This window comes from Chenopodium album, chromosome 22 (genome assembly GCF_948465745.1).
Source record: "Chenopodium album chromosome 22, dcCheAlbu1.1, whole genome shotgun sequence".
NCBI classification, from domain to species: Eukaryota; Viridiplantae; Streptophyta; class Magnoliopsida; order Caryophyllales; family Amaranthaceae; genus Chenopodium; species Chenopodium album.
In genome coordinates, this window is record NC_137855.1 from 4,105,168 (window position 1) to 4,130,998 (window position 25,831).

The 25,831-nt window shown below is 34.9% G+C and overlaps 3 protein-coding genes across 3 annotated transcripts; 2 read left to right on the forward strand and 1 right to left on the reverse strand.

The window, feature by feature from the left end:
- Nucleotides 1–2,733: 2,733 nt before the first annotated feature.
- LOC145603747 (galactinol synthase 2-like) lies at nt 2,734–5,144 on the forward strand. The gene is made up of 4 exons (XM_081659724.1): nt 2,734–3,143; nt 3,819–4,142; nt 4,408–4,542; nt 4,677–5,144. The coding sequence occupies exons 1-4, from the start codon at nt 2,814–2,816 to the stop codon at nt 4,875–4,877; spliced, it is 990 nt and encodes a 329-aa protein (XP_081515850.1). The 5' UTR covers nt 2,734–2,813; the 3' UTR covers nt 4,878–5,144.
- Nucleotides 5,145–12,863: 7,719 nt separating this feature from the next.
- LOC145605771 (uncharacterized) lies at nt 12,864–16,594 on the reverse strand. The gene is made up of 3 exons (XM_081661835.1): nt 16,296–16,594; nt 16,023–16,191; nt 12,864–13,328 (listed from the first exon to the last, which is right to left on the reverse strand). The coding sequence occupies exons 1-3, from the start codon at nt 16,353–16,355 to the stop codon at nt 13,132–13,134; spliced, it is 426 nt and encodes a 141-aa protein (XP_081517961.1). The 5' UTR covers nt 16,356–16,594; the 3' UTR covers nt 12,864–13,131.
- Nucleotides 16,595–17,465: 871 nt separating this feature from the next.
- Nucleotides 17,466–25,006, forward strand: LOC145604741 (ABC transporter I family member 20-like). Its single transcript, XM_081660671.1, has 7 exons — nt 17,466–17,719; nt 17,808–17,941; nt 18,530–18,649; nt 23,918–24,013; nt 24,115–24,267; nt 24,357–24,434; nt 24,541–25,006. Exons 1-7 carry the CDS (start codon nt 17,557–17,559, stop codon nt 24,778–24,780), a joined length of 984 nt encoding a protein of 327 aa, XP_081516797.1. The 5' UTR covers nt 17,466–17,556; the 3' UTR covers nt 24,781–25,006.
- Nucleotides 25,007–25,831: the final 825 nt, after the last annotated feature.

The following is a 25,831-nucleotide window of genomic DNA, read 5'->3' on the forward strand; positions in this document are numbered from 1 at the left end:
AGATATATAATTGGATCAAATTATGGAGATAATTAAGTCCGGACATTTGGGTCGTCGTTTTGCCATAGCTAGAGGTACTAACGATCTTTGGACTAGTAAAATAGGCCAAAGCCCAATTGGACGGATCCTATAAGGTCACACAAAGGGGCTAGATCGAGCATTAGAGGACGAGGCCCATCATGGGCCTCATCACTCTAGGTGGCCGGCCATATGGGGCTTTGAGAGGCTATTGGGCTTCGTGCCCTAGTCTAATTATAATGAGATTATAAATAGACTAGGTGCCTAGGTTTGCAAGTAAGGAATTAACTGATCATTTAGATCAAACCCTAATTAGCAAACACGAAACCAACCCCCTCTCATACTCCCTCTCTCACGACTCTCTCCTCCTCCTAGGCGCGGTGGTGTCTCGTGGTGGTGGTGGTTCGTGCGGTGGCCGGTTGTCCAAAAAGGTGGTGATCGCGGTTTTCCTCAATCACTCGACCAATCTAGTATTGGTGGACGGCTCGTTCGAATCTCGTGGACTAAGTAGAGGAGCAACACTTGGGGCTCTATTCTCTCCCTGATTTGCCTGTCGAATAGCTTCGTGGAATTCACGCTTCAAAGGTATGATTATGTGTCTTGTGTGTTATGCATGCGATCCTTGGATTAGGTACTCTATTGAATATGATTCATATATATTATTTCCGCTGCGTAGTACCTATAAACTCCTACAATCCATCCCCACCTTATCCCCACCAAAGACCCGCCTAATCCCCACCCAAGATCCACCTAATCTCCGTATCTCAAATAAAAAATCTTACATAATTAATTCGAACTATAAAATAAAACATTCTACACACATTTTTGTGTTATAATATAAGTGTCATACAAAGTAGATTAATATTGTACTAGTATTTCAAGTAATTATGTTATAAATAATATAAAAGTATGTAATTTTGCTTTAAAAGATATATAGATGTAGGTATAAGGTGGGGCGGGGCGGGGATGAGGCGGGTACAACTTAAAATCCACCCCCGCCCCATCACCCATGGCGGGTATGGTTTTTATCCCCATCCCCGCCCCACCACCCGCCAAACCGAGACCCATCCCCGCCCCACTAGGGCGGGGATGGGGCGGGTCTCCTACTTGACCCGCCCCACTGACATCCCTACTCACGAGTTATGATAATTAATTAGTTTTAAAATGCAACTAATACACTTTAGATTTAATCAAATTTCATTTATTACCCCTAAAGTCTCAAATCTTTGATTGCGTGATTGCTCCTTTTTCCCTAACCCGCACACGCTTCATATTTTAATATTAAAAAATTTTGTCCCTCCCACAACTTATTGTAAGAAATTGCATTATCAAAATTGTTATTGGATTATTAAAAATAAAATATTGATGGTTCTACAACTAATTGAACTAAAAGACCACCCGTCTTTCTTTATTTCTCCTCCTAAGTCCTAAGATTAGTGGAAATTTGGGTTAGAGTTGTTAGAAAGCTTTAAGAGTATGGACTATGGAGTGCATTATATCAACAAAACTCAAGTGTGTGTGTATGGACTATGGTGCAATTTTAAGACCATAAATTCATAAAAGTACCTCAACAATCATCTAGACCACAAGGGTAATGTACTGATGTGAATACTTTTATGTTTCACTGTTTACTGTAACATGTCGAGAAACAAAAATGGATCACATGTGAATTTTACTTGATCAATTGAGTGCAACTAGGCGCATAGTTGCTATTGATTTAGAATGTATATAGGAGGGTTAATTGGTAAATTTACATAATTTTTTTGAGTTTTTGTCGTTTCAGTGGTACTTTTAATGTACCATTATACTTACAGTGGTATTTTTAATATATTATTATACATGTAATTTATACTAATAGAGTATAGGTTATTTTAATAGTATTATTATAGCCATTGTAGGTAACAGTGGTACAATATTTGTACCACTAGAAAGAAAAAAATTCGTCACTCTTTTGTCTTATAGCTGCTATTTACATGTCATGTAAATAGCAGCTATGCGCCAATACTTAACCCAATAACTGCATCATAAAATGTTATAACTTATGCATGTTACGTGGTTATGTACGTACATATGTGATTGACATGACATTATGACAAATTTTAATTGATCATAATTATAGACAAGACATAACCCAAATAGTTGTTTTTTCAAACAATATAATAGTCAATAATTGACATAAAAGCTAAATAGGATATGTAATATATATGGATAAGTAAAATTGAAGTGGAATGTGTTTGATTTGAATTTTTTTTAAAAGCATGTTACTACGTGAGTAATAGGATGACGAGTTTTAATTAATTATATAATTATGAATATCGATATAACGTAACGTAATAGATATTGTCAATTTGCATATAGGGAAACGTAGAATTTGATTTGATTTTTCTTAATAAAAACATGTAACTTACATACATAACGTGCATGAGTAATTCGATAAATTTAAATTGATCATAATCACAGATAACAATATAAGATAGTGGTTGTCTTCAATAATAAACATAATATTTATAGTCAATTCGCGTAGAGGGATAAGTAAAATTTTAGTGTATTAAATTTGTATGTTTGACTATTTGAGTGTAAATCTAAACAAAATAAAATACACATAAAATAGATAAGGACACGTGGAAAGTTAATGTAGGGTGAACTTACATTTCCACCCTTTGAAATTTCTATATAAACAAACCCTCATTTCAGTTCTTAACCATGCAAAAACATTAAACAAAATATTCAAACACATATATCTTCCCAAAGAACAACCAAAACAAACACAAATCCTTTTAAATACTTCAAATTAAATGGGTTCCAAAATCATGAACAACCTCGAAATTATGATGATGATGAACGCTGAAGATAACACCCAAATGAGAGCTTTTGTGACATTTTTAGCCGGTAACGGCGACTATGTCAAGGGAGTTGTAGGGCTTGCTAAGGGCTTAAGGAAAGCCAAGAGTCGTTACCCCTTGGTGGTGGCGGTTTTGCCCGACGTTCCGGAGGAGCACCGTAACATATTGGTGTCTCAAGGCTGCATAGTTCGTGAAATTGAGCCGGTTTATCCACCTGAAAACCAGACTCAGTTTGCTATGGCTTACTATGTCATCAACTACTCCAAGCTCAGAATTTGGGAGGTAAATTATGTTAATTTAATTGGCTTTTTTAAAATTATTATTTAAATTGCTATTTTTTTTTCCACAATTGCCCTTCTTGCTTAATATTATTTTTTCCATACGTACCTACATGTCTCTTTAGGTCAAGCATGCTGCATGCATATATGATTATAAAATTACTACTTTGTATCCTACGTGAGTAATTGGTAATCTTGGTATTATTAAGTTAAGCTTCAAAGAAAGTTTGAGATGGTTAAAAAAAATGCCCTTGAACAACATATATACAATTTTTACGATTATTGGGGTCAATTTAAATAAATTCCTCATTTGGAATTTTTCCTATCGAAATCTATCATTTATTCTAAATTAATAACTTTATTTTTTGAAATATGTCAAAGAACAAATTCATAAATTGACTTGTGACTCCTACATCTATGAAAGAGTAACAAAAAAAAAGCCATTTCATCATGATACATAAAAAGTTATATATTTATAGGCAGACAAAAAAGTATACGATTCTATTCTTTTCCTTTTACAAATAACATACGGAGTATAATCCTTTTGACTTTAAATAGTAAATTTTTTAAGAATATGATAATTTCGATGTTTTTGTCATCTTTTTATGAAAAAACATTATTCTAATGAACAAAAGACACGATATCATTTTAATTTGTTTTTTTCTTTTGAAAATGACAGTTTGTGGAGTTTAGCAAGATGATCTATTTGGATGGTGATATCCAAGTTTTTGATAACATTGACCATCTCTTTGACTTACCTGATGGCAATTTTTACGCTGTTATGGACTGCTTTTGTGAGAAAACTTGGAGCCACACTCCTCAATATAAGATTGGGTATTGCCAACAATGCCCAAACAAGGTCCAATGGGCTGAAGACAAGTTGGGCCCAAAGCCTGCTCTTTACTTCAATGCTGGCATGTTTGTTTTTGAGCCCAAAATGTCAATTTACCATGATCTCCTCGACAAACTCAAGGTCACCGAGCCCACTCCCTTTGCTGAACAGGTAAATTATTTATTCTCATTAGTCATTACATTTACAAGTATTCTTATAGGTTAAAATAAAACTACTCGTAGTATCGAACTTAGCATGTAAAATAAAATATAAATTAAATGTGCGTTTTATGTGTAGCGGTTTTTAGCTAGATTAATTGGTAAAGTCTTTAAAAAAATAGTATGTAGGCGAACTTATATAATGAATTCGTTCTTTTATGTTTACAATATTACATTTTGATTGATATGTGAAATCGTGAATTGTGATACATATGCAGGACTTTTTGAACATGTACTTCAAGGATGTCTATCAGCCCATCCCACCAATTTACAACCTTGTTTTAGCCATGTTATGGCGTCATCCTGAAAACATTGAACTTGAGGAAGCAAAAGTGGTTCACTATTGTGCTGCCGTAAGTATATAACATTTTTTTTTCTTTACTTTTCACATTTAATATTGTTACATCAACTAATTATGTGACTATTTAGTTCACACATTTATTATTATGTATGTTTCAATTATCTCACTAGAATACCTCAATTTTAGGGATCAAAACCTTGGAGGTATACTGGAGAGGAAGAGAACATGGACAGAGAAGACATTAAGATGCTCGTGAGCAAGTGGTGGGAGATTTACGATGATGAATCGCTTGATTACAAGCCAGAGGAAGCAAGGCTTCAATTGTTGAAGGCAACATTATCCGAGTTTAGTAATGCTTATTATATGTTGGCACCATCGGCAGCTTAAAGAGATTAATCACTCCTTTATGTACTAATATGAAACTAATGTATCATGTAATTTGTATTGGAGTTATGCTTTAAGTTTTTTCTTGTACAATCAAATGGTCTTATCTGAAATTTTATAACAGATAGACCTGATTAATATAGATTGAGTGTGTAATACTACAAAATTTGGTCAGGTATAGAATTTTATTTATGCCTTGTTCAATTATAATGAATTAATGGTGTAATTATGCTTACAGACTAATGTACTATTTGTCTGGCTTTCTTTTGATTTTCAATGAGCAATACATAATCTTAGAAACTAAAAACAATATTATTACTACCTCTGTTACAGGTTATGTGCAACGATTTGACATAGAGTAGAGAGGGAAAATGTCTACTCGTTGCACATAACCTGTAACAGATGTAGTATAAAACATACTAGTATATTTTTTTCAAGTTATTGAAGTATAAAATACAATGAAACTTGTTAAATTTTGAATTGAGATTGATCAATTTATATCTCAGTAATAGAAAATGAATATATAAAAGTGGCCGTGACTTAGGGCCTGTTCACATTTACTTAATTTCAGTTCAGTTCAGTTCAGCTCCAATCAGTTCAGTTCTGTTCAGCTCTTAATTTCCCTCTCACATTAAATATTCATTTCAGCTCAATTCAGTTCAGTTCAGTTCAGTTCCAATCAGTTCAGTTCAGTTCAGTTCAGCTTCAATCAGTTCAGTTCAGCTTAGTTTAGTAAATATGAACAGGCCCTTAGCTTAGTACATACTTTTTTTTTTTTTTTTTTTTTTTTTTGGAAAAACATACTTCTTTACTTGATCCAACTAATTTATATTTGTACAAGTTTATTTATGGGAAATGGGCCAACGAGTTCAATTCATAGCACTGTGACCGATCGTACTAACCGACATACTTTTAAGCCATCCGAGTTCTTTTAGGGCCCGAAAACAACACTTTAATATTTTTGAATTTTATTTTTGCCTAATTTTCGTATTAGGGTTTTTTTTAGACTATTTAAATGTTTTAGGCGTCACTAGAAGACAATTTTTTCAATTATAATAATAATTTTGAGAGTTTAACTCTTTTCTGATGGATTCCGGAGATTTAACTGATTTATTGATCGCTTGTAGATCTGTTTGTTCGTATTAGGAATCGTGCTTGCTTTTCCTCCATTAATCTGATTGCACCATGAAGTGATCAAAATTAAAGAAGAAATAGCATAAATTCCTTGATCATAAATTGTCCAAAAAGTAAAAAAGGACGTAGTACACGTATGAATTATGAAGAAAGCACTTCCTAATTCACATTTAGGAAGTCGAACATAAAGTATTATTGTAAAGGGTAGAGTAAGGGATTAAATCTTCCCTGACTCTCATTAAATCATTAATCCATATCATTATTTACACGACTCATCAGTCACCACACACTAGTATTGATCCACCTATGTGAGAGTATGAAGGTTTAATTTGGCAGCCACTCTCAATGGCGGTTTCTCTAAAGCACTTACGAGACCTCAGGTTGGCCACATCATCATGAGCCGGTCATGGCCTTATTTAAAAGTGTTATATAATGTGGTAAGCCGCACACAATATTTTTAGCTATATCATGTGTTGTGGACTTGTAGTCGATCTCGATCAACTTAATCCTTAAGAGTTCGAGATTCAATTCGTTCACTCTTAAAATCAAGAGTTTTTAGAACCTCAAGACTTATCCATTCCTAGAATTTGTAAGTTGCTGACTCACTCCATTAGGCGTTTGATACAATAATATCAATGTACATTAAGATGTTTCGTCTCTTCTTTCGTGTTGTTTTAATTAATCCTATATATCCACCAATATTAACATTATATTGCAAGAAGTATGCGTGCACCAAAAACAAAAATATTGTAAGCAAGATGCAATATAATTCGTTATTTACAGTTTGTTTTCGCATCATGAATATAATTGTATAATTGTATTGTAATATGTTGTAAAAAGTATATAATATGTATAAACTATGCACAATAATGTCTATAACTAAAGATTATGAACTATTCTATAAATTTATAGCAAGTTTAGTAACAGAAAATTTTATAGTAACAGAAATATTAAGACGTGGTTACTTTGTATGAGTTTCCTCCTATAAATTTGCTTTACTGTTTAAGGATGTTTCTAGAGTACTTCTTACCCTTAGCTTGTTTCAAGATTTTATTTAAGAAGAATATTCACGTAGAAGATAGAACAACCCCACAATTTGTGACTACGTGACATTATTAATTTAACACAAATTGTTTGTTAGACATCAATATATTATGCAACAAGTATCCAACTTTGAGGATTTTATGCACGTACTCCTTAAGACTAGGATGTGATGGGGTTTTAATTCGAATTTTTTCTAGGTTTTTTTTTTCACAAAAAAAATTAATTTAATAGACTAGGTCTTTTTTTTTTTTTAATTGTGATTTATTTTGAAAAAAAAAAAGACCTAGTCTTAAAAAAAAAAATGATTAATAGACTAGGTTTTTTTTTAAAAAAAATTTTTTTTGGTTATTATCATCATCTTGATAATTCCTCAATTTCAAAAAAAAAAAGAAAAAAAAATATCTTGATTGTTTCTCCATATATATATTAGATTGACCTCAATTAACCAGTCATTATCTCTGTTTTAAATTTTTGATACTTCCAACGTAATTCTATCAATTTTTAATCTATGCCTCCTTTCCAAATTAAGCATCTACTATATTTGGTGATTGTTGGTCTCTTGATGGCAATTAAGGGAGGTACAAGCCAAGCGTGTGCAGCTTGCAAGTACCAACGTCGAAAATGTGCCCCCAATTGTCCCTTAGCCCCTTATTTCCCCGCCGATAAACCTAAAATGTTCGAATGTGCCCATCGATTGTACGGAGTGTGTAACATCACCAAAATACTTAAAAAACTAGATACCAAAGAACAAAAGGACGAGGCTATGAAATCTATTATATATGAGTCTGAGATGCGTCGAAAGTATCCTGTTCATGGTTGTACTTTTGCTATGTGGCAATTAAATGAGCAATTGGGTCTACTTCAAGAGGAACTTTATTACGTGCAATCGTGGCTAGCTATTTTGAAAAACAAAGAACATAGTCACGGCCATATTACGGTTGATCCTACCCAACCATCCTATATCCAACCTTCTCAACTTCAACTAGATTCGGCCCCAAATACTAGTTATAACCCGCATCATCAGTCTAACGTTGATATGTACTTAGCCCCGAACAAATTTCTTGTAGGTGACAACGATGTTACGTTTGCTGAACCAAATGAGGACGTGAAGCCTTCGTTATTATTGCAACAACAACAATATGGTGCCAATAATAACTATTGTGTTAATAGTTTGAGTAACGAGATGAAACCATTTATGATTTCTCAAGGACTGCCTTTACAACAAGAAATTGATGAGGTTTCTCATTATGATGATTTGCCTTTCGATACTATTGCTGATGATCAACAATCTTACATCGAATCCAAGGGTGTTTGTGAATCAAGGTATTCGATCGTCTTTTGTATGTATGTATTATGTGTGCGCTTTGTATGAATTTGAATTTAAGGTCATGTTTTCTTAATCTTATTTAAAATACATATATGTTTTTTCCGCTTTATAATACTTGCAATTGAGCCAATTGACATTCAATATAAGAGGGTTTCTAATATGTAATTAATTAAACTATTAAACCTCTCTAATCTCTATGTTAATAAAGTGCGTGTTAAAAAGCTTGATTGCAAGTATTATGAAAGGGTAAATATTTTAATTTGTTCATGTAAAAATATAACAATCAAGAAAAGTTTCATATATAATAATTTCGCTCTTTTTGTAATAGTTTACAATTATTTATGTTTTCAATAGTATATTATTTATATATTCCACTATCCCAAAGTATATTAATGTATTGAATTCTTTTTTAGTTCATTTTTATTATGAAATGGGGAGCTTGCCCTTCTTTAATAATTTCATTGGTTCTCCTCTGATTCGAAGGGAGACATATTGTGATATTAGTAACAATAATTTTCATTTCAAATAATAGTAATACGGAGTATAAGTTTAGCATAAATGTGTAAAGTTCACCAAAAATAAGTAAAAACCACTACACTTTACATTATTTTATAATCCTCCTTAAATCCCGTGAAAAAGGTAATGTCTAGTGTGTCACTTGTAAAACAAGAGTTTTATTTTTAGATTTTTTATCTATTGAAAAAATAATACTTGAAATAAGTTATTTTATCTATTGAAGAAATTAATAATTTTGACTGATTAAACATATTTTGTTGAATTATACTCCTACTAAACTAAATTATATATTGCTTCAAAAAAAAAAAAAAAAAAAAAAAAAAAAAAACTAAATTATATATTTTACTTAAAGTTTTAATTTTTTAATATTTTTATTTTTTTTACAGAATATTATATTTTTACAACAGAAGTGATATAATAGCAGCATATTTTTCTAAAATCATGCTTTTCACAATTATGATAATTTGATAACAATTACTAGCTCCGTTTCTTTTTAGTTGACACGTATTTCTTTTTAGGAATTTTTTTTTTTAGTTGACACGTTTCCTTTTAGGGTAACTTTTTTACCTTGCATTTACAAGCTACCCCACTTGCTTTTTCATTCTCTCTCATCTCTTTAATATATGTATCTAAATAAAATGCGTCAACCAAATAGAAACGGAGGAAGTATATATATATTTATACCTTAGGTACAACAATAAAGTACAATCGGATTTCTCATAATAGAAGTGTTTTTTTTTTTTTTAATACTACGTATATAGATTATGCTTTGCCTTTTTACCATTACGAAAGTTTGAAAATTATCTATTTTATATATGGTTGGTTGGACCTTTTGCATGTTACAACCAATGTTACTTATTTGCCTATGTAAAATATAATGCTCTTACCTCGCGAGCATTTGATTTTAATTTTATTTTTATTTTTATTTTTATTTTTAATTTTTTACCATAAAAAATCATTTAATTTTTTTTTTTTCAAAAAAAAAAAAATATATTTTAATATATAACCATCGATAATTATCAAATTTTTATGTTGTGCAGTGCTGAATCAACAATGAAGGACAGCATACAATCAATGGAAAGATTTTCTCAAAATCATGAACTTAAAACTGCTGCTGCATGCTTCAGTCTTACCAGCGTTAATTGATGGATAACAGTACAGGATTAGCAAATTCTTTTTTTTTTTTTTACACCGAAATTTTTATTACACTTTACTATTTTCTTTTTTTCTTTTTTTTTTTTATAGAGAGAGGAAATTTTGATTTTGGCTATTCTTTATTTTTTTTTCTCTTCTAATTTTGGTTTAGGATTTTTTTTTTATTATTAAAGTTTATATACATTCTTATATGTTTTCCCACATTCAATAATATAGTACACTTGTACATACAATTCGTATTTGACATTTTAAGTGATCGACTTTTTGTAAAAGAACCTTTTAAGTGAAAAATTGTGAAAATTAAAAAGATCTTTTAAGTTGTATTATGTTTGTAGGGGTACTTGAGTGAGATTTCTTGGCGGTCAATGCTGGAGCTCCGACGTTGACTTTTACGTGTTTGTCACGTGAGTTAAAAAAAAAAAAAAATTCCCCCAAAATAAAGGAAAGGAGTAGTTCGAGGAAGTCCACGTCGGAGCTCCAGTGTTGACCACCAAGAAAACTCACCCAAGTACCCCTACAAACATTATACAAATTAAAAGGTCTATTTTCACAATTTTCCACTTAAAAGGTCTTTTTTCACAAATTTCTCTATAATTAAATAAATTATTAGGTGCAAATCTTTATTTTCAAGTGATGTAATGTTGCTTGATGGTATTCTAAATTATGGAAAGTTTAATTTTAATTATTTTCTTTTATTACAATCTAAATCCAAATGGATAGATTAATTATTGTATTCTCTTTTGAAAAAAATTAAATAAATGTTAAATAATTGCATATCATTAAGAGTTTATGATGGATCATATAATTGGTGTACAAAGTATATATCAATTAAGAGGGGAAATAATATACTCGTACGAATCAACATCGATTGATCGAACTTTACATGTAATATTGTATAAAATGATATTGGAGATCGATCAAGATATGTAAATTGTTTTTGATGTACAAGGATCTCAAATGAAACGGTGCTAGTATGATTCGATCCTAAATCATGTACAAACTCATGGCTATCATTTTTTGATACTTTAACAACAAATATAATCCATTTTGATTTTTTAAAATTTAAATACAAAACCAAATAAAATCAGAACGAACTAGCTAGATAATTTTAAGACAGCCTGGTATCTTTAAGATAACAATAATTAACCTTCGTTTTTCAACCAAATTTAGTAAGAGATTAATAATTTATGGGATGAAATTACCAGATTTTGAAATATTATTTGCAATTTGCTTGTATCGATCATTGAATCATGTAAATTGCACCTGATCATCTCAGCATTATTGTCACAAATAATACCATATAGTAAATATTCGATTATAAACATTTAAAGGTAAATCTCTAGTTACCTTAGATGGCAAATTCTTGGTATCTTTATATTCTCACACTAATAACCCCTCTATTATATAATGAGTACTCCCTTCGTTCTACTTTTAATAAAGCGCATCATTTCCCTTTAGCGCCTTTGTATACTTTCAAACAATAAACTCATCAAAGTATACAAAACACCAAACTCAAAAATGTTGAAAATCTTCAATCTCTTTGCTCCTTTTGCTACCACATTACTTCTACTATTTAACTCCAATGTGAATTCCAGAGTAAGCCCTGAAACCCAAGACAGAATTGACACCATTTGTAGGTCTAACGAAGATTATGGCTTTTGTAACAAGGTCTTCCATGCCGATGTCCCCAAACCGGACATGGACTACTTGGGTTTGACAGAGATCACAATCATGGAGGCTCGAAGGAACGCCTCGAACACATTGGACTTCATAAGGGCTCAAATCCCAGGGGCAAGGGATCAAGAGCTAGACTACTATAAGGTGTGTGAGGATGCATACTTGACTCTTAAGCAAAGTTTTGATCTTGCTTTTGAGGATTTTAATCAGGGTAATTATGAACAGATGATTGCTTATGAATGGGATACGCCTAGGACTCAGGCTAAGTGTGTAACTATTTTTACAAAACATTCCCATGCTATTGAAATTCTTAATGAGAGGAATAGGGAGATGAGGATTTTAATTACTATGGCTGTTATAACAGCTACCTATATTGTTACATGATTAGAGAAAATTTCTAGGTCGGAAAATCTATCGTGAAGAATAAAAGTCGTTAACAATTTAATTTATATGTCATGTGGTGCTCTTCTTATAAGTACCGTGTTTCAATTATTTAATACCATATGCATGCATCGAGTTTTCTTTTATTTTTATGTTATGACATTTTGATTTTTTGCATTATTCACAAACCTCATTTTAAAGTTTTAATTTTAACAATTTTCTGTTAGTTTATATATAAATACAAATGTTATCACATAAAATGATATTGATTTGATCTAAATAGTCTCTCAAATATCAACTTTTTAAGATTTTATTATAATTGTTAATGGTTAAGTTATGCATTGCAAACATAAAGGTAAAACTTAATCTGTATAATAGAGGAGTAATATGAAGTAGATAAGTAGTGAAGTAAAAAGGAAAAGTTAAAAACAGGACATTACTCTTCACAATTATTAGTTAACTTCTATAATTAAGGTCATAATTGTTGTTAATGCAATAAGTTGGAGACAAGTCCTCTATTATTGGATCAATTACATGCAATTTATAAACATTAAATGATATCTAGACTGTAGGACATATTTGACGATGTTGCATTGAAGAAATAATTTGTAGGATAATTAGTGTATAAGTTTCTCTTGTCTTAATTTTATAAGAACGTTTTATGATGGCCAAAAAAATAAACACTACGGAGTAGTAAATAAAATGAAAAGCCCTTATACTAACCGAGATACAGCTCGTTTATAGGTCATTTAGAATGATAGAATGATAACACAATCCTTCCAAAGTTCCAATATACCCAAGTACTGCAAAGACAAATTCATTATACTCTGATACCCCCATGTATCTGCAGTTAACATACCAGACAGCCTGATTCCAGAAAGAGGGATCCTCTTACAACTACTCATCAACAAGACAAACTCAAAACGCGCAGCAGACTGTAATCTCATGAAACATAATGAGAGAAAAGTTGAATAGGAGCAGATTTACAAAAATGGTAGTTTTGTCTTGAGTGATTAAGATCAATCATCGGCCTAGCAAAGCAACACGATCCTTCTGGACAGCTTGAGTAAGGTTGATGTCAAAGAGCTCACAGCGTATAGGCATCTCCATTTCATAAAAAGGATTCTTTAGCACATAATCTGTGTATAGCTCATAAACGTACTTCAAGAGAAGCTCCATATGTTGTGTTCCGGGTTCACATACCACAAAGAACTTTGTTCCTGCAAGAAACATCAAAACAACAGAATTTGGACGTAAATGGTTATTGTCTTGCCCTCTTTAATGGTAATAGATCATTTCCTTTTCAACGGAAATTTAACAAATTTACGAGGACAAGATTAGACGTCATCAACAAGGAACTTCAATAAATTCTTAGATCGCGCCAAGCAACATGTTTATATAAGGCATATATGACACTCGGAAACAGGACATTAGTTAATATTAATGCCTGCAATTTTTGGAAATATGTCAAATATCAGAAATCAATCATGAATTACAGTTCCGTTGCTTCAAATTGTACCTACCGATGCCCCCAACCACACCCTCACAGACCTAATTTGTCCACCATTACCACCCCAACCCCACTCACTATTGGCAAATAAGTAGCGTGTATATGGAAGGCTGGCAGCTATCCTGAAAACGGCTAAATAGCACAAAAAAGAATACTGATATAAACTTTCAATTTTTTTTTGAAAGCCATGTAACATAGCAAACTGTACCACGGAATAACTAAAGCTATAAGGGCACCCTATCAATCTATCATGAACTTGCACACTTCTCCAAGTTTCAGAAACTAAACACTATAATAGTTGATAACACACGAGTGAAATTCTGCTTAATTAGTTGCTACTCTCAATAACTACAAGTTCCATCATTCCCATGCTTTCAAGAACAACTCCATCCAATCTGAAGTCCTGGAAATGGCGAGTGCAGGAAAAAGTATAAGCCCTATATAGCAACCTATTAAATCTTTTGAAATTAGACCCCTGGTGTTAGTTTAATCAGAGATAATACAAAAACTGTGGTGCCATAAGATTAAGGTTAATCTAATAATCTTTATCATTGTACTTAGTTGGCCTCACGGTGATTTAAGGCAAATACATCCAGGTTCAATATGGTCAATGTCTCGCTCAACACTCCGTCACTCCCCCTCCCCCAAACAACCCTAAATCATTATGCCCTTTTCAAATTCATGAACCTACCCCATAGTCCATAGATAACAGAAACTAAACATCTACCAACCAATCTACATGAGCATTACATGATCCTAATATGCAGATGCATAATACGTGTCATGCTACAAAGCACACATTCACACTACGAAGCACACACTTACCCTCTCACTATATAAACATAGTTAAGTTTTAGTAGGGTAAAAATGATAAGAGTGAATATTGGTGAGATAGAAAGTAGTATATATTAGTATATGTTGTGTTCTGGGTTCACATAAAACAAAGAACTTTGTTCCCGCAAGAAACATCAAAACAATACATTTTGGACGTCAAAGGTAATAAATCATGCCCTCGTCAACGGTAACAAATTCAAAGGAACATGTTTGTACATCATCAACAACGATGTTCAATAGATTCTTGGATCACTAAGAAACAGGATGGTAATTAATATCTAATGCCAGCCATTTTTGGAATTATATCAGCAATCGATCGTAGATTACATTTCCATTGCTTTAAACAGTACCTACCGATGCTCTCAACCTCGCCCTCACAGACCTAACCTGTCCACCATTACCACCCCAACCCCACTCACTAAATTGGCAATTAAGTAGAGTGTATACAGAAGGCAGGCAGCTATCCCAAGAACAGCAATTCTGAAATCAAATACTCAGATAGCATGAAGAAATTCGATATAAATTTTTAAACGTTTCTCTGAAAGCCATGCAATGTTGCAAACTTTCCTACGTAATAACTACCACTACAAGCTTCAATGCCCCTATCATGAATCTGTGCACTTCTCCGAGCTTCAGAAAATTTAACACTACAGTAGTTTCTAAATCCCAGTTAAACACATGAGCAAAATCCTGCTTGACTAGTTGATAATCTCAGCAACTACAGGATTCTAGGACCATAATTGACAGTAAAACCACTATATTATTAGCTAGGGGGCGTTCCATGCTTTCAAGAACAGCTCCATCCAATCTAAATTCCCGGAAATGATGAGTGCAGGAAAAAGCATAAGCCCTATCTAACAACCTTTAACATTAGATCTCTTGTGATTAGACCTCTAATGCTAGTTTAACCAGAGAAAATACAAAATCGGGTGATGCCATAAGTTTAAGGTTAATCTGATATTGTTTAACGTTGGAGTTAATAGGTCTCATGATCAACTCTCCCTCAACATTCCCCCTCCACCTAAACACCCCTATATCAGTATATCACTATGCACTATTCATTTTTCCTGGATGATGGCACTCATTGCTATAGATTACAAAAGCCTAGAGATAACAGAAACTATCCATCTTCAATTAGAGGGAAAACCAATGCTCCTCTTAACTTCCGGACTTCCCTAACATCTAAACCACAGAAATAAACTCATCAAACAAACAAAAGCTTTGTACTCCACCACTAATGAATCACAAACGAATACTTTCACGTTCAATCTTATAGCAAGACAAATAATAGGTTTTCCCATACAACTGTAAATCAAATGCATTGCAAGATTTCCACTAAAAATCTAAAATTAATACCATTCCGCCCTACGAAAAAAAAAGCGAATTGATGCTAAACTGTCAATAAACAAGCCACAATAAATCACAATCACTTCATATACACATCTCCAATTTGTCCTCACACAACCCATGAAAGTTGAAACAAAAGATCAACACAATTGACAATACCAATTTTCATCAAAAACATGAAATTGAATATTCCATACAAAAGTAACAGGAGCAAAGATTTTACCAGTGAGAGATTGGAAGCAATGAAGATCAAAGGTATCTGCTTCAAGAAGTTCAACCCCAAAACAACCCGAAACAGGCGATAATTGCTGAGAAATTGCGTGCATTGAATGCCATAAACTCGCTAATCTCAATGTATCATTTGTATCCATTCTACCAGCTGATCCATAATCCTAAACAAAATTCCCACAACAGAAAAATCAATAAAGTTTCAATTTTTTTTAAGAAAAAACTACTTATGTGTATAATTACGAAGATAGATGGAAATTATGAACACCTTGTAGTAAATGAGACCACCAGATTTGTTGATTATGTATAGGCTATAAATGGCCGCCATTTATGAATTCCAATTGATCTGGAAAATTCAGAAGAAGAACCCTAATTGCCGAGATCTCAATTCAACCCCAATTTTTCTGGGGTTATGTTAGAATTTAAGAGATATTAATGGTTTCTTTTAATTTCAGTTGTGAATTGGAGATGTTTGAAATAAGGAGCAAAATAATGAAATTACAAAGAAATGAAAGTGGAGGTCAAGCTTTGAGTTGCTGTTAGAACTTGGAACTTTGATCTGTATACCCAGCACCGTGCGTTGTTAAGAGAGTGATATACTTCTTCCGTTTCATTTAGATGTCATACTCCGTACTTCATTACCGTTGTCAATGCATAATTTTATCGTCGCATAGATTTGTTTAATTAACTATACGTAACAATAGAAAATTTTGAAACGAGGTTTTGACATAACAATAATCTACGTCTCCAATGATGACACGACATTAGGTTATGTTGGATTCAATTCCTTATTGGCGTGTTTGGTGCGTGGGAATTAAAGGTGAAATAATTTTATCCTAATTGTAACAAAATCTCATGTTTGTTATTTGTTACAAAGTGTGCAGGAATACCAAAACAAAGTGTGTAGGAATGAGATGATAAGAGCTAAGAAAATAGGTATGAATAACAAATTGGCTACATTCCCATGTAATTATGTGAACATTGCCACTAATGAACCGAAAGGAGTAATGTTAGTAAGTCTATCTTTATAAACTCTTTGTAACTATTATTCCTTACACGTTCTATCCATTCCACATCATCCAAACAAGATATTGACATATTTTGGTATTTTCAACAACCAATTTGCAAATCCAAATACTCAAACTCGCATTTCAACATACCAAACACCAAATATAAATTACAAACTTACAATATCAACAAGCGTATCTCGTATATTTATCAGAAGGTTAATAAGCAACTAATTAGTCATTTAAGATAGGGTACTCCGTGATCATAATACATATGGTCGACCAAAACAATAATTACATAAACAATCTCTGAATCTATGTCCAAACCTAACACAATAACAATATCTATTGAGGGGCCTTAACAAAGCCACGCCTATAACTTGAACAATTCCTTCTCCATTTCACCCTTTTTCATTCCCTTTATATTTTGGCGCTCACATTATACTTTACTCGACCCACCCCAACTACTTTCCCTCTCTTCTTTTCCCCACCAACGCTCATTTCCACCGTTTTCCGACAACAATGGCAGACCCACAATCTCCTATGATCGAAATCAACGGCTTAGAATTCACTTACCCTGGAATCGACGGTCACCCTCCTCCTGGCTCAACCCCTTTAATCAAAGACTTCTCTTTATCCCTTTTTCCCGGTGATCGTTGTCTTCTCGTCGGTGCTAATGGCGCAGGTTTCATCTCTTTCTCTCTCCTCCATTGAATTTTCCTTCATTTCAATTTAATTTTGTGGGTTTTTTAAATTTTTATTTTTTTTAATAGGGAAGACAACAATTCTGAAGATATTAGGAGGGAAGCATATGGTTGAGCCTCATATGGTTCGGGTTCTTGGGCGATCCGCTTTTCATGATACTAATTTGACTTCTTCTGGTGATTTGTGTTATCTTGGTGGAGAGGTTTGATTTTACTTCCCTTTTAATTTGATTTTCTGGGTAATTGGTTATTGGGATGATTTGGTACTGCTTAATTTTTGTTGGGTATATTTGATTTTGGGTTTTAATTGTCGGTTTTGAATGCGAAATCAATGAATGCATTTCCAATCTTGTATGCTCATGATTGTTGTAACTTGTGAGTTGTGATCATAAAGTTGTGTCTAGTGGAATTATTGTGAATTTGGTTATAAAAGTTTTCAATTTGATTTTGTATGGACTAATATGAATTAGCATTACTCTTACATCATAATTCTTATAGCATTACCATATTCAATTAGTTGGTGTATTGATAGGATGTGGCATGATTGGATCAGGAGAGAAATTTGTTATTTGGGCATTGTATATGTAGCTGCCTTTAGTTTTATAGCTAAATTGTATGGTAGACTGCGCTAGTTCAGGCACTTAAGTCGCTCCAAAATTCCAAATTCACTTCAGTTATCAGTTATGATGGCAACTTAGATGCCTATACCCTTTTGAATTCATTTAGACATACTTGAAAGTCTTGAAATAGCTATATGCTGTTAATTTACGAGGTTATCATTGTCTGTGCAGTGGAAGCGAGATGTTGCTTTTGCTGGATTTGAGGTATCTATACAGATAGATGTTTCTGCTGAGAAAATGATATTTGGAGTTGGGGGTGTGGATCCTGCAAGAAGGGCTGAGCTAATAAAGGTATGTTGAGAAAAATATATTATGTTTGATATGTTAGTGATGCTGTATGTTTGTTAGTTAATACCGATGGGAGAGTGTTGAGGTTGCACATACAATAATTAGTATTAGATTCTTCAATCAATCAATCAATCAATCAAAGCCTTAATCCCAAAAGTGGGGTCGGCTAACATGAACCAAATTTGATTATTCCGTGTAGTCATCAACATAAATCTTTCTCCTCCATCCCTTACGATCCAAAACTTCATCCTCACGTAAATCCATGCACTTCATATCCTTCCTCACTCCTTCCAACCAAGTCATCTTTGGTCTCCCTCTTCCTCGTTTAATCCCTCCATGGTCCCACTCTTCCACTCTTCGCACCGGTGCCCCCTCGGGTCTCCGTCTTACATGTCCAAACCAACGCAGACGATTTTCCCTTAATTTATCTACAATGCCCGCCACACCTACTTTCTTGCGAATAACCTCATTTCTGATTCTATCTCTTAAAGTGTTTCCACACATCCACCTTAACATGCGCATTTCCGTAACCTCCATCTTTTTAATATGCTCTTTCTTAGAAGCCCAACATTCTGTACCATAGAGCAACACTGGTCTTATGGCAGTCCTGTAGAATTTTCCCTTCAACTTTAAGGGAATGCTGCGGTCGCATAGCACTCCCGTGGCCGCTCTCCATTTAAGCCACCCTGACTTAATCCTGTGGGTCACGTCTTGATCAATGTCACCATTCTTCTGGATGATCGACCCTAGGTACTTAAAACATTCACTCATGGTCAAATCCTTTCCATCCAAACTCACCACTTCATTGCTTGTCCCCCTCTGAGTGCCAAAACGACATACCAAATATTCAGTCTTACTCCGACTTAGCTTAAACCCTCTAGATTCCAACCTTTGCCTCCATTGCTCCAACTTGACATTAACCCCATCCTTAGTCTCATCCACCAAAACGATATCATCTGCGAACAGCATACACCATGGAACCTCATCTTGAATTGGTCTAGTTAATTCGTCTAGAACCGTTGCAAAAAGAAAAGGGCTTAATGCAGACCCTTGATGCAATCCGATTGTAATAGGGAAATCTTTTGTCAACCCTCCGCATGTCCTCACATTTGTTGACACATCCCGATACATATCCTTAACTAGGTCTACATACCTTCGTGGGATACCTTTCTTCAACATTGCCCACCAAAGTATCTCTCTTGGCACCTTGTCATATGCCTTCTCTAAATCAATAAAGACCATATGAAGATCTTTCTTCTTTACCCTATAAAACTCCATCATTTGTCTTATCAAATGGATTGCCTCCATAGTAGATCTCCCAGGCATAAAACCAAATTGGTTATCTGAAATGCTTGTGCATGCCCTCAACCTTTGTTCAATCACCCTTTCCCACAACTTCATAGTATGGCTCATAAGCTTAATTCCTCGATAGTTAGAACAATCTTGAGCGTCTCCTTTGTTTTTATAAACCGGGACCAAGGTGCTCTTCCTCCAATCTTGTGGGATCCTTGTAGCCGTCCATATCTTGTTGAAAAGGTTTGTTAACCAATCAATACCAATCTTACCCAAACACCTCCACACCTCTATCGGTACCCCATCAGGGCCAACCGCCTTCTTAGGTTTCATCTTCCTCAGTGCAATCTCCACCTCTACTCTCCTAATCCTTCGCACATACTCCATGTTGATTTCTTCATCACTCATAGAGGTATCTCCTATCACAACTCCATTACTTCCATTAAATAATTCATCGAAGTACCCCTTCCACCTGTCCTTGATGCCCTCCTCTTGCACTAGGACCATTTGGTTCTTATCTTTGACACACTTCACCATGCCAATATCCTTCCTTGCCTCTTGTCTTCTCTTTGCCATCTTATAAATGATCCTTTCTCCCTCCTTGGAATCAAGCTTTTCATAAACCTCCTGATATGCCTTTTCTTTTGCTTGGCGAACAGCTGCCTTTGCCTTACTCTTAGCCTCCTTATACGCTGCAAAGGTTTCATCACTCCTACATTTTCCTAAGGCTTGATAGCATTCCCTTTTTTGCTTAATTACTGCTTTCACCTCTTCATTCCACCACGAAGTATCTCTCTGTACCGAAGTTCTTCCCCTTACTTCCCCTAAGACCTCTTTGGCCACTCTTAGGAAACAGTTCTTCATTCGTAACCAGGTCATGTCCGGATCCACCTCTCCATCCCAATCCGCTTCTTCAATTACCTTTTCTGTAAAAACCTTAGCTTTTGCATCCCTTAGGGTCCACCATCTTATCCTTGGTTCTTCTTGTCTAACTTTTTTCTTCGCCTTCTCTTTCAGACGAATAGTCATTACCAATAGCCGGTGTTGGGTGACCACACTCTCCCCTGGGATAACCTTACAGTTTATGCAACTTTGTCTATCTATGCTCCTTGTGAGCAGGAAGTCTATTTGAGTTGCATTTGCTCCATTCCGAAAAGTTATCAAGTGTGAATCCCTCTTCTTAAACCAAGTATTAGCCAAAATTAAATCATATGATTGGGCAAAATCCATAATAGCTTCACCACCGGCGTCCCTCTGCCCATACCCAAAGCCTCCATGGACACTCTCATAGCCATCTCGGCTCGCCCCAACGTGCCCATTTAGATCCCCTCCAATATATAACTTCTCTGAGTGGTGGACACCCTGCACCACCTCGTCTAGGTCCTCCCAAAATTGTCGTTTCTCTTCTGCATCTAAACCCACTTGGGGAGCATAAGCACTGATAACATTCACAATCTCCTTGCCACATAGCAACTTCAGCCTTATCAACCTATCGTTCTTCCGATAGACCTCGATCACCTCTTTTGCCAACCTCTCATCGAGAACCACACCAACTCCGTTCCTAGCTCCACCATTCCTTGTTCTGTGGCTCGTTTCTTGCCCAACATACCATACCTTATACCCCAAAACCAAGCCTCGAGCTCCTTCTCCTGTCCATCTTGTCTCTTGGAGGCACATGATGTTCACGCGTCGTCTTTTCATTACTTCTACCAATTCTGCTGATTTTCCCGTAAGAGACCCCACATTCCAAGAACCAATCCGCAAACTAAATTCTTTTCTCCCACGCTCCCTCCTGATCCCAACTCCAAGTCCTTGATTATTTGACACCACAATTGGGCAATATGGCGCGTCGCTTCTGGGCGACGACCTAGCAACCCTTACATACTTATCACTGCACCCGGGTCTGGGAAGTGCAGCGCGTCGCTCAGTAGGGAACGCCCCAATGGCACGCCCTTGCTCATTTGACACCACACTCGGGCAATGTGGCGCGTCGCTTCTGGGCGACGACCTAGCAACCCTTGCATACTTATCACTACACCCGGGTCTAGGAAGTGCAGCGCGTCGCTGAGTAGGGAACGCCCCCACGAAAATATCTGTTTGGCTCATGTCATGGGATGTGACGAAGTTTTATACTGGCTGTCACTGGCCTACCGTAACCCTCCTCCTTTATCCAGGCTTGGGACTGGCAGCGGGAAACCCACTGGCGGAGTTTATTAGATTCTTCAATGTCTTGAAAAAATCATCAACGAGAACATATAAAATCACCATAAAAGGGAGGTCATAAAAATTATGATCTTTGTTTGATGATGAACTTTACATCTTAAACTGTTTAGTTTGAAGGTCAGGATTCCCCTGGTTGTTAATTGCCCTGCACATCCTTATACTAGAACTAGAGCAACAGATCATCACCAACCTTGCAACTTGCATAGATGATTGAAAACTCTCTTTTTGGCTACTGTCACTTTAAACCCATTGCAATACATTCTTGAAACAATGAGCTAGATATAGATCTACGCAACAAACATCTTGCTTATTGGCAGTTATTGCCCTCTAGCAACCTCATTATCGTTCTGCAGCTTTTTTATTCCATTTCTTGGGATTCAAGGAAAAGAGGACGATTCAACTCTTGAGGACGTTAATTAATCTATGCATCTATAAAACTAGCTTGATTTACCATTTGATGATTGTCTGTAGCCCTTTGATCTTCTTTTTCTCGCCCTTGTGAAGTAAAATTCTTCTTGTTGCTTTGCAAATTTAAGAGACTTTTAACAAATGCTTGTTGTATGAATTTGCGAATTCTTCTTGTATGTGTAGCTTTTGATGCTCTTGATTTCATCATTGTATTACCTCTAAATTCAGGGTGATTTTCTTCGTTGTAATATTAAATAGTGAATAGTACATGTCCAATGATATGATTAGGGGAAAAAAAAAATCTTCCAATGTTCAGATCTGGGGTCTAGTAACCATATAATTTCGCCCTAGAGATATTAGCTTTGCTTTTGGGTTTGACAGAGGAGGTATACCATATTCTGTCCCTCTCTCTTAATGTGCTCAAAAGCCAAACTAATTTTGTTGGGTCAAGCTTAAGATCATCCTTTTCAATTTCATTGTCTAGTGCATATCAAATAAAGCATTGCTTTGATTGTCAACATAATTCCTTAAAACGCCAGCATGACTCCAATGCCAAACATCTACTTTTTCAGACACATTTACTTGGTGTCGGTTACACTTTACCAGATCGCTTCCTGTTCATTTTTTAATCATCTATTCTTTCAGTGTAGATCTGTGGATTTTCCATATCACAATTATGGTAAACTGAACAGGAGGCGATCTGATATTGGGATTGGGATATAATGTTAGGGTGAGAATGGGATTTAATGTTCAATTAGGATAAAATAAGAAGCCCGCATCAGAATTGGAATTTGGTGAAAGGAATTAAACTGACCTGAGGGTGGGTCTTTTAGAAAAGGTCTGCCTCCTAGCGACCAATACCTCCTCTCTTAGAGCAAGCATATAGGTGACCAATTCTTTTGTCCCTTCGGTGGATTAGTAAGTAGATAATAGAAATGAATAAAGAGAAGTGTGACCCAAAAGTAAATTTGGTGACTGCTTCTTGATTTAGATGGATATTCGCTTATGGGTGTTTAACTTTAAATTTAAATTAAAGCTTATCATTGTTTACAAACCAGTGAATTTAGAATTTTTAGGCATTTAGTGTAAGATGTGTGATCAGTTGGCGAGAAAAAATGTTTTTGGGCTGTATCCTTCTTTATCCTAGTTTACTGCTTCCCTTGACTTCAATTTACTATGCTAGAAGAGATGGTAATTAACTAATTATATGCCACACCTGCTTGGTCCAATATTCCAGTATTTTGATGATGTCCGTTTAATCTGCTCCCTTTGCCTTTTAAAAAAGGAAACTAAAACCATAATAAATTGGAATGGCTGTGACATGTTTGACTGTTTTCTTGTCATTAGGTCCTGGACATTGATCTGTCTTGGAGGATGCACAAAGTATCTGATGGTCAGAGAAGACGAGTTCAAATCTGTATGGGTCTTCTCAAGCCATTTAAGGTATATGTCGCAGGCTTGCAGTTGCTTGAGTTCAGATTTTTTCCAAGGGCGGTACCTGGATGTTATGCTTTAATGAGCTAAATCTTGTCCTGTTTATCCAGGTTCTTCTTCTTGATGAGATCACAGTTGACCTTGATGTGCTGGGAAGAGCTGACCTTCTTAAGTTTCTCATCAAGGAATGTGAAGAGAGAGGTGCTATAATCATCTATGCGACACATATATTTGATGGACTCGAGAACTGGCCAACACATATTGTGGGTTAAGTTAATCTCTGATATATTTTGTGATTAATCCATGTATTAATTGATTTCTTTAATCTAATGAGGCAATGTATTCTCTGCAGGTGTATGTGGCTCGCGGAAAGTTACAATTATCATTGCCCATGGAAAAAGTTAAGGAGATGTCAAATTTGTCATTAATGGTAAGTCTTCCAACAGCCCCCACCACCCCCTCCACCCTAAAGTTTAAGTATCATACTAGGCTCCTTGTAAGCTGTATGAAATGACCTTATTCTGGTCTGCTTGCAGAGGACAGTGGAGAGTTGGCTGAGGAAAGAACGAGATGAGGAGAGAAAAAGAAGGAAAGAACGAAAAGCAAATGGTCTCCCAGAATTTGAGAAGCGTATTGAAGGAACTCGTGTCGTTGGTGATCCAGCCCATGCTGCTGCTCGTGTAACGAACAATGGATGGGCTGCAGGAAGGCTGCATTCCACCCTTGCTGGTGAAGACCACTTCACCTTCAGCTCAAACAGAGTCCTAAGACAATAGTTTTTTACATTTATGAGTTATCAAACTTATCAGGTTTATTATTATTTCATCAAAAATTTACTGGCTATAGAAGCATTCGAATTTTGGACTGAATACGTTTAGCATTCAGGAGTTTTTATACTATAACTGTTATATACCAACTTGTACGCATAAACTTGCACATTTTGGGTGCAAATTTTAATTTTGTATAGGAAATCATTCTAATGAAAGAGTCCATTTTAATTCCTCTTTGGCTCTATGCTGTTTGTGTAAAATTTTAGCAGTTTTCACGTTTTGAACCATAGCCAAGGTCCGATAGTGGAATAGAAGACTGTTGTCTATAATTTATACGGCCTCTATTAATTTCTTTGCTTTCTAAATTTGTTGCAAGAACTTCTCTTTCCTTGGGTTGATTTCTACTAAAAGGGTAAACAAAACTTATCTCTCAATGTAAATAATTTAATTCACTCATAAGGTAGAGCATATATTACATCTAAGAGAAAATTCTCAATTACCATACTACAATAGTTTCACTTTAGCCCCAATACTACTATACTAGTACATCAAACTCAGGCGTAAAATCAAATCCAATATCGAGTTTGGTAACCTGTTGTTAATAATGGAGTACGAAATCAAGGCAATTTCTTACAACCTTAGGATCATCTGTTGCTACCGATTAATAGACAAGTTTTGTTAATAACTAATTTGTTGCATTTCATCACCATAACTCATAAGGCCATTATTACTTCGTGTCTAGTGTGTGAAATTTGCCTCTACAACAGATCTTTGGAAATTAAAAATTTTCAGGTAGGTTGAAAGTTAAATTTTCCTTTCTTTGGTTAGAAATTTAGAATGAGATTACTCTTTCAACAAGTTTTGATCTCGCAGCAGAACAACAGTTAAACCAGCCACTAGTAATAGAAATTTTCAACACAAAATAACCCTAGGTTTAGCTCAAGTTAGCAACCGGCTAAGCACCTTTAACAAAAAAGCAATCAGATTACTGGTTGATATACTAGTTAATAAGGTGAGATACTAAAGAATCATTCAAATGAGGCCCAAGTCCCTTGAT

What these genes read in the sequence shown, in the direction of transcription:
- LOC145603747 (XM_081659724.1), top strand. Translation starts at nt 2,814, where the DNA reads ATGGGTTCCAAAATCATGAACAACCTCGAAATTATGATGATGATGAAC. An exon ending in CCAAGCTCAGAATTTGGGAG is followed by an intron (nt 3,144 to 3,818) that starts GTAAATTATGTT and finishes TGAAAATGACAG; the next exon opens with TTTGTGGAGTTTAGCAAGAT. An exon ending in CCACTCCCTTTGCTGAACAG is followed by an intron (nt 4,143 to 4,407) that starts GTAAATTATTTA and finishes ATACATATGCAG; the next exon opens with GACTTTTTGAACATGTACTT.
- LOC145604741 (XM_081660671.1), top strand. Translation starts at nt 17,557, where the DNA reads ATGGCAGACCCACAATCTCCTATGATCGAAATCAACGGCTTAGAATTC. An exon ending in GAAGGGCTGAGCTAATAAAG is followed by an intron (nt 18,650 to 23,917) that starts GTATGTTGAGAA and finishes TCTTGTCATTAG; the next exon opens with GTCCTGGACATTGATCTGTC. An exon ending in AGAACTGGCCAACACATATT is followed by an intron (nt 24,268 to 24,356) that starts GTGGGTTAAGTT and finishes TATTCTCTGCAG; the next exon opens with GTGTATGTGGCTCGCGGAAA.
- LOC145605771 (XM_081661835.1), bottom strand. Translation starts at nt 16,355, where the DNA reads ATGGCGGCCATTTATAGCCTATACATAATCAACAAATCTGGTGGTCTC. An exon ending in GTGGTCTCATTTACTACAAG is followed by an intron (nt 16,192 to 16,295) that starts GTGTTCATAATT and finishes AATTTTGTTTAG; the next exon opens with GATTATGGATCAGCTGGTAG. An exon ending in TTGCTTCCAATCTCTCACTG is followed by an intron (nt 13,329 to 16,022) that starts GTAAAATCTTTG and finishes TGTTTCTTGCAG; the next exon opens with GAACAAAGTTCTTTGTGGTA.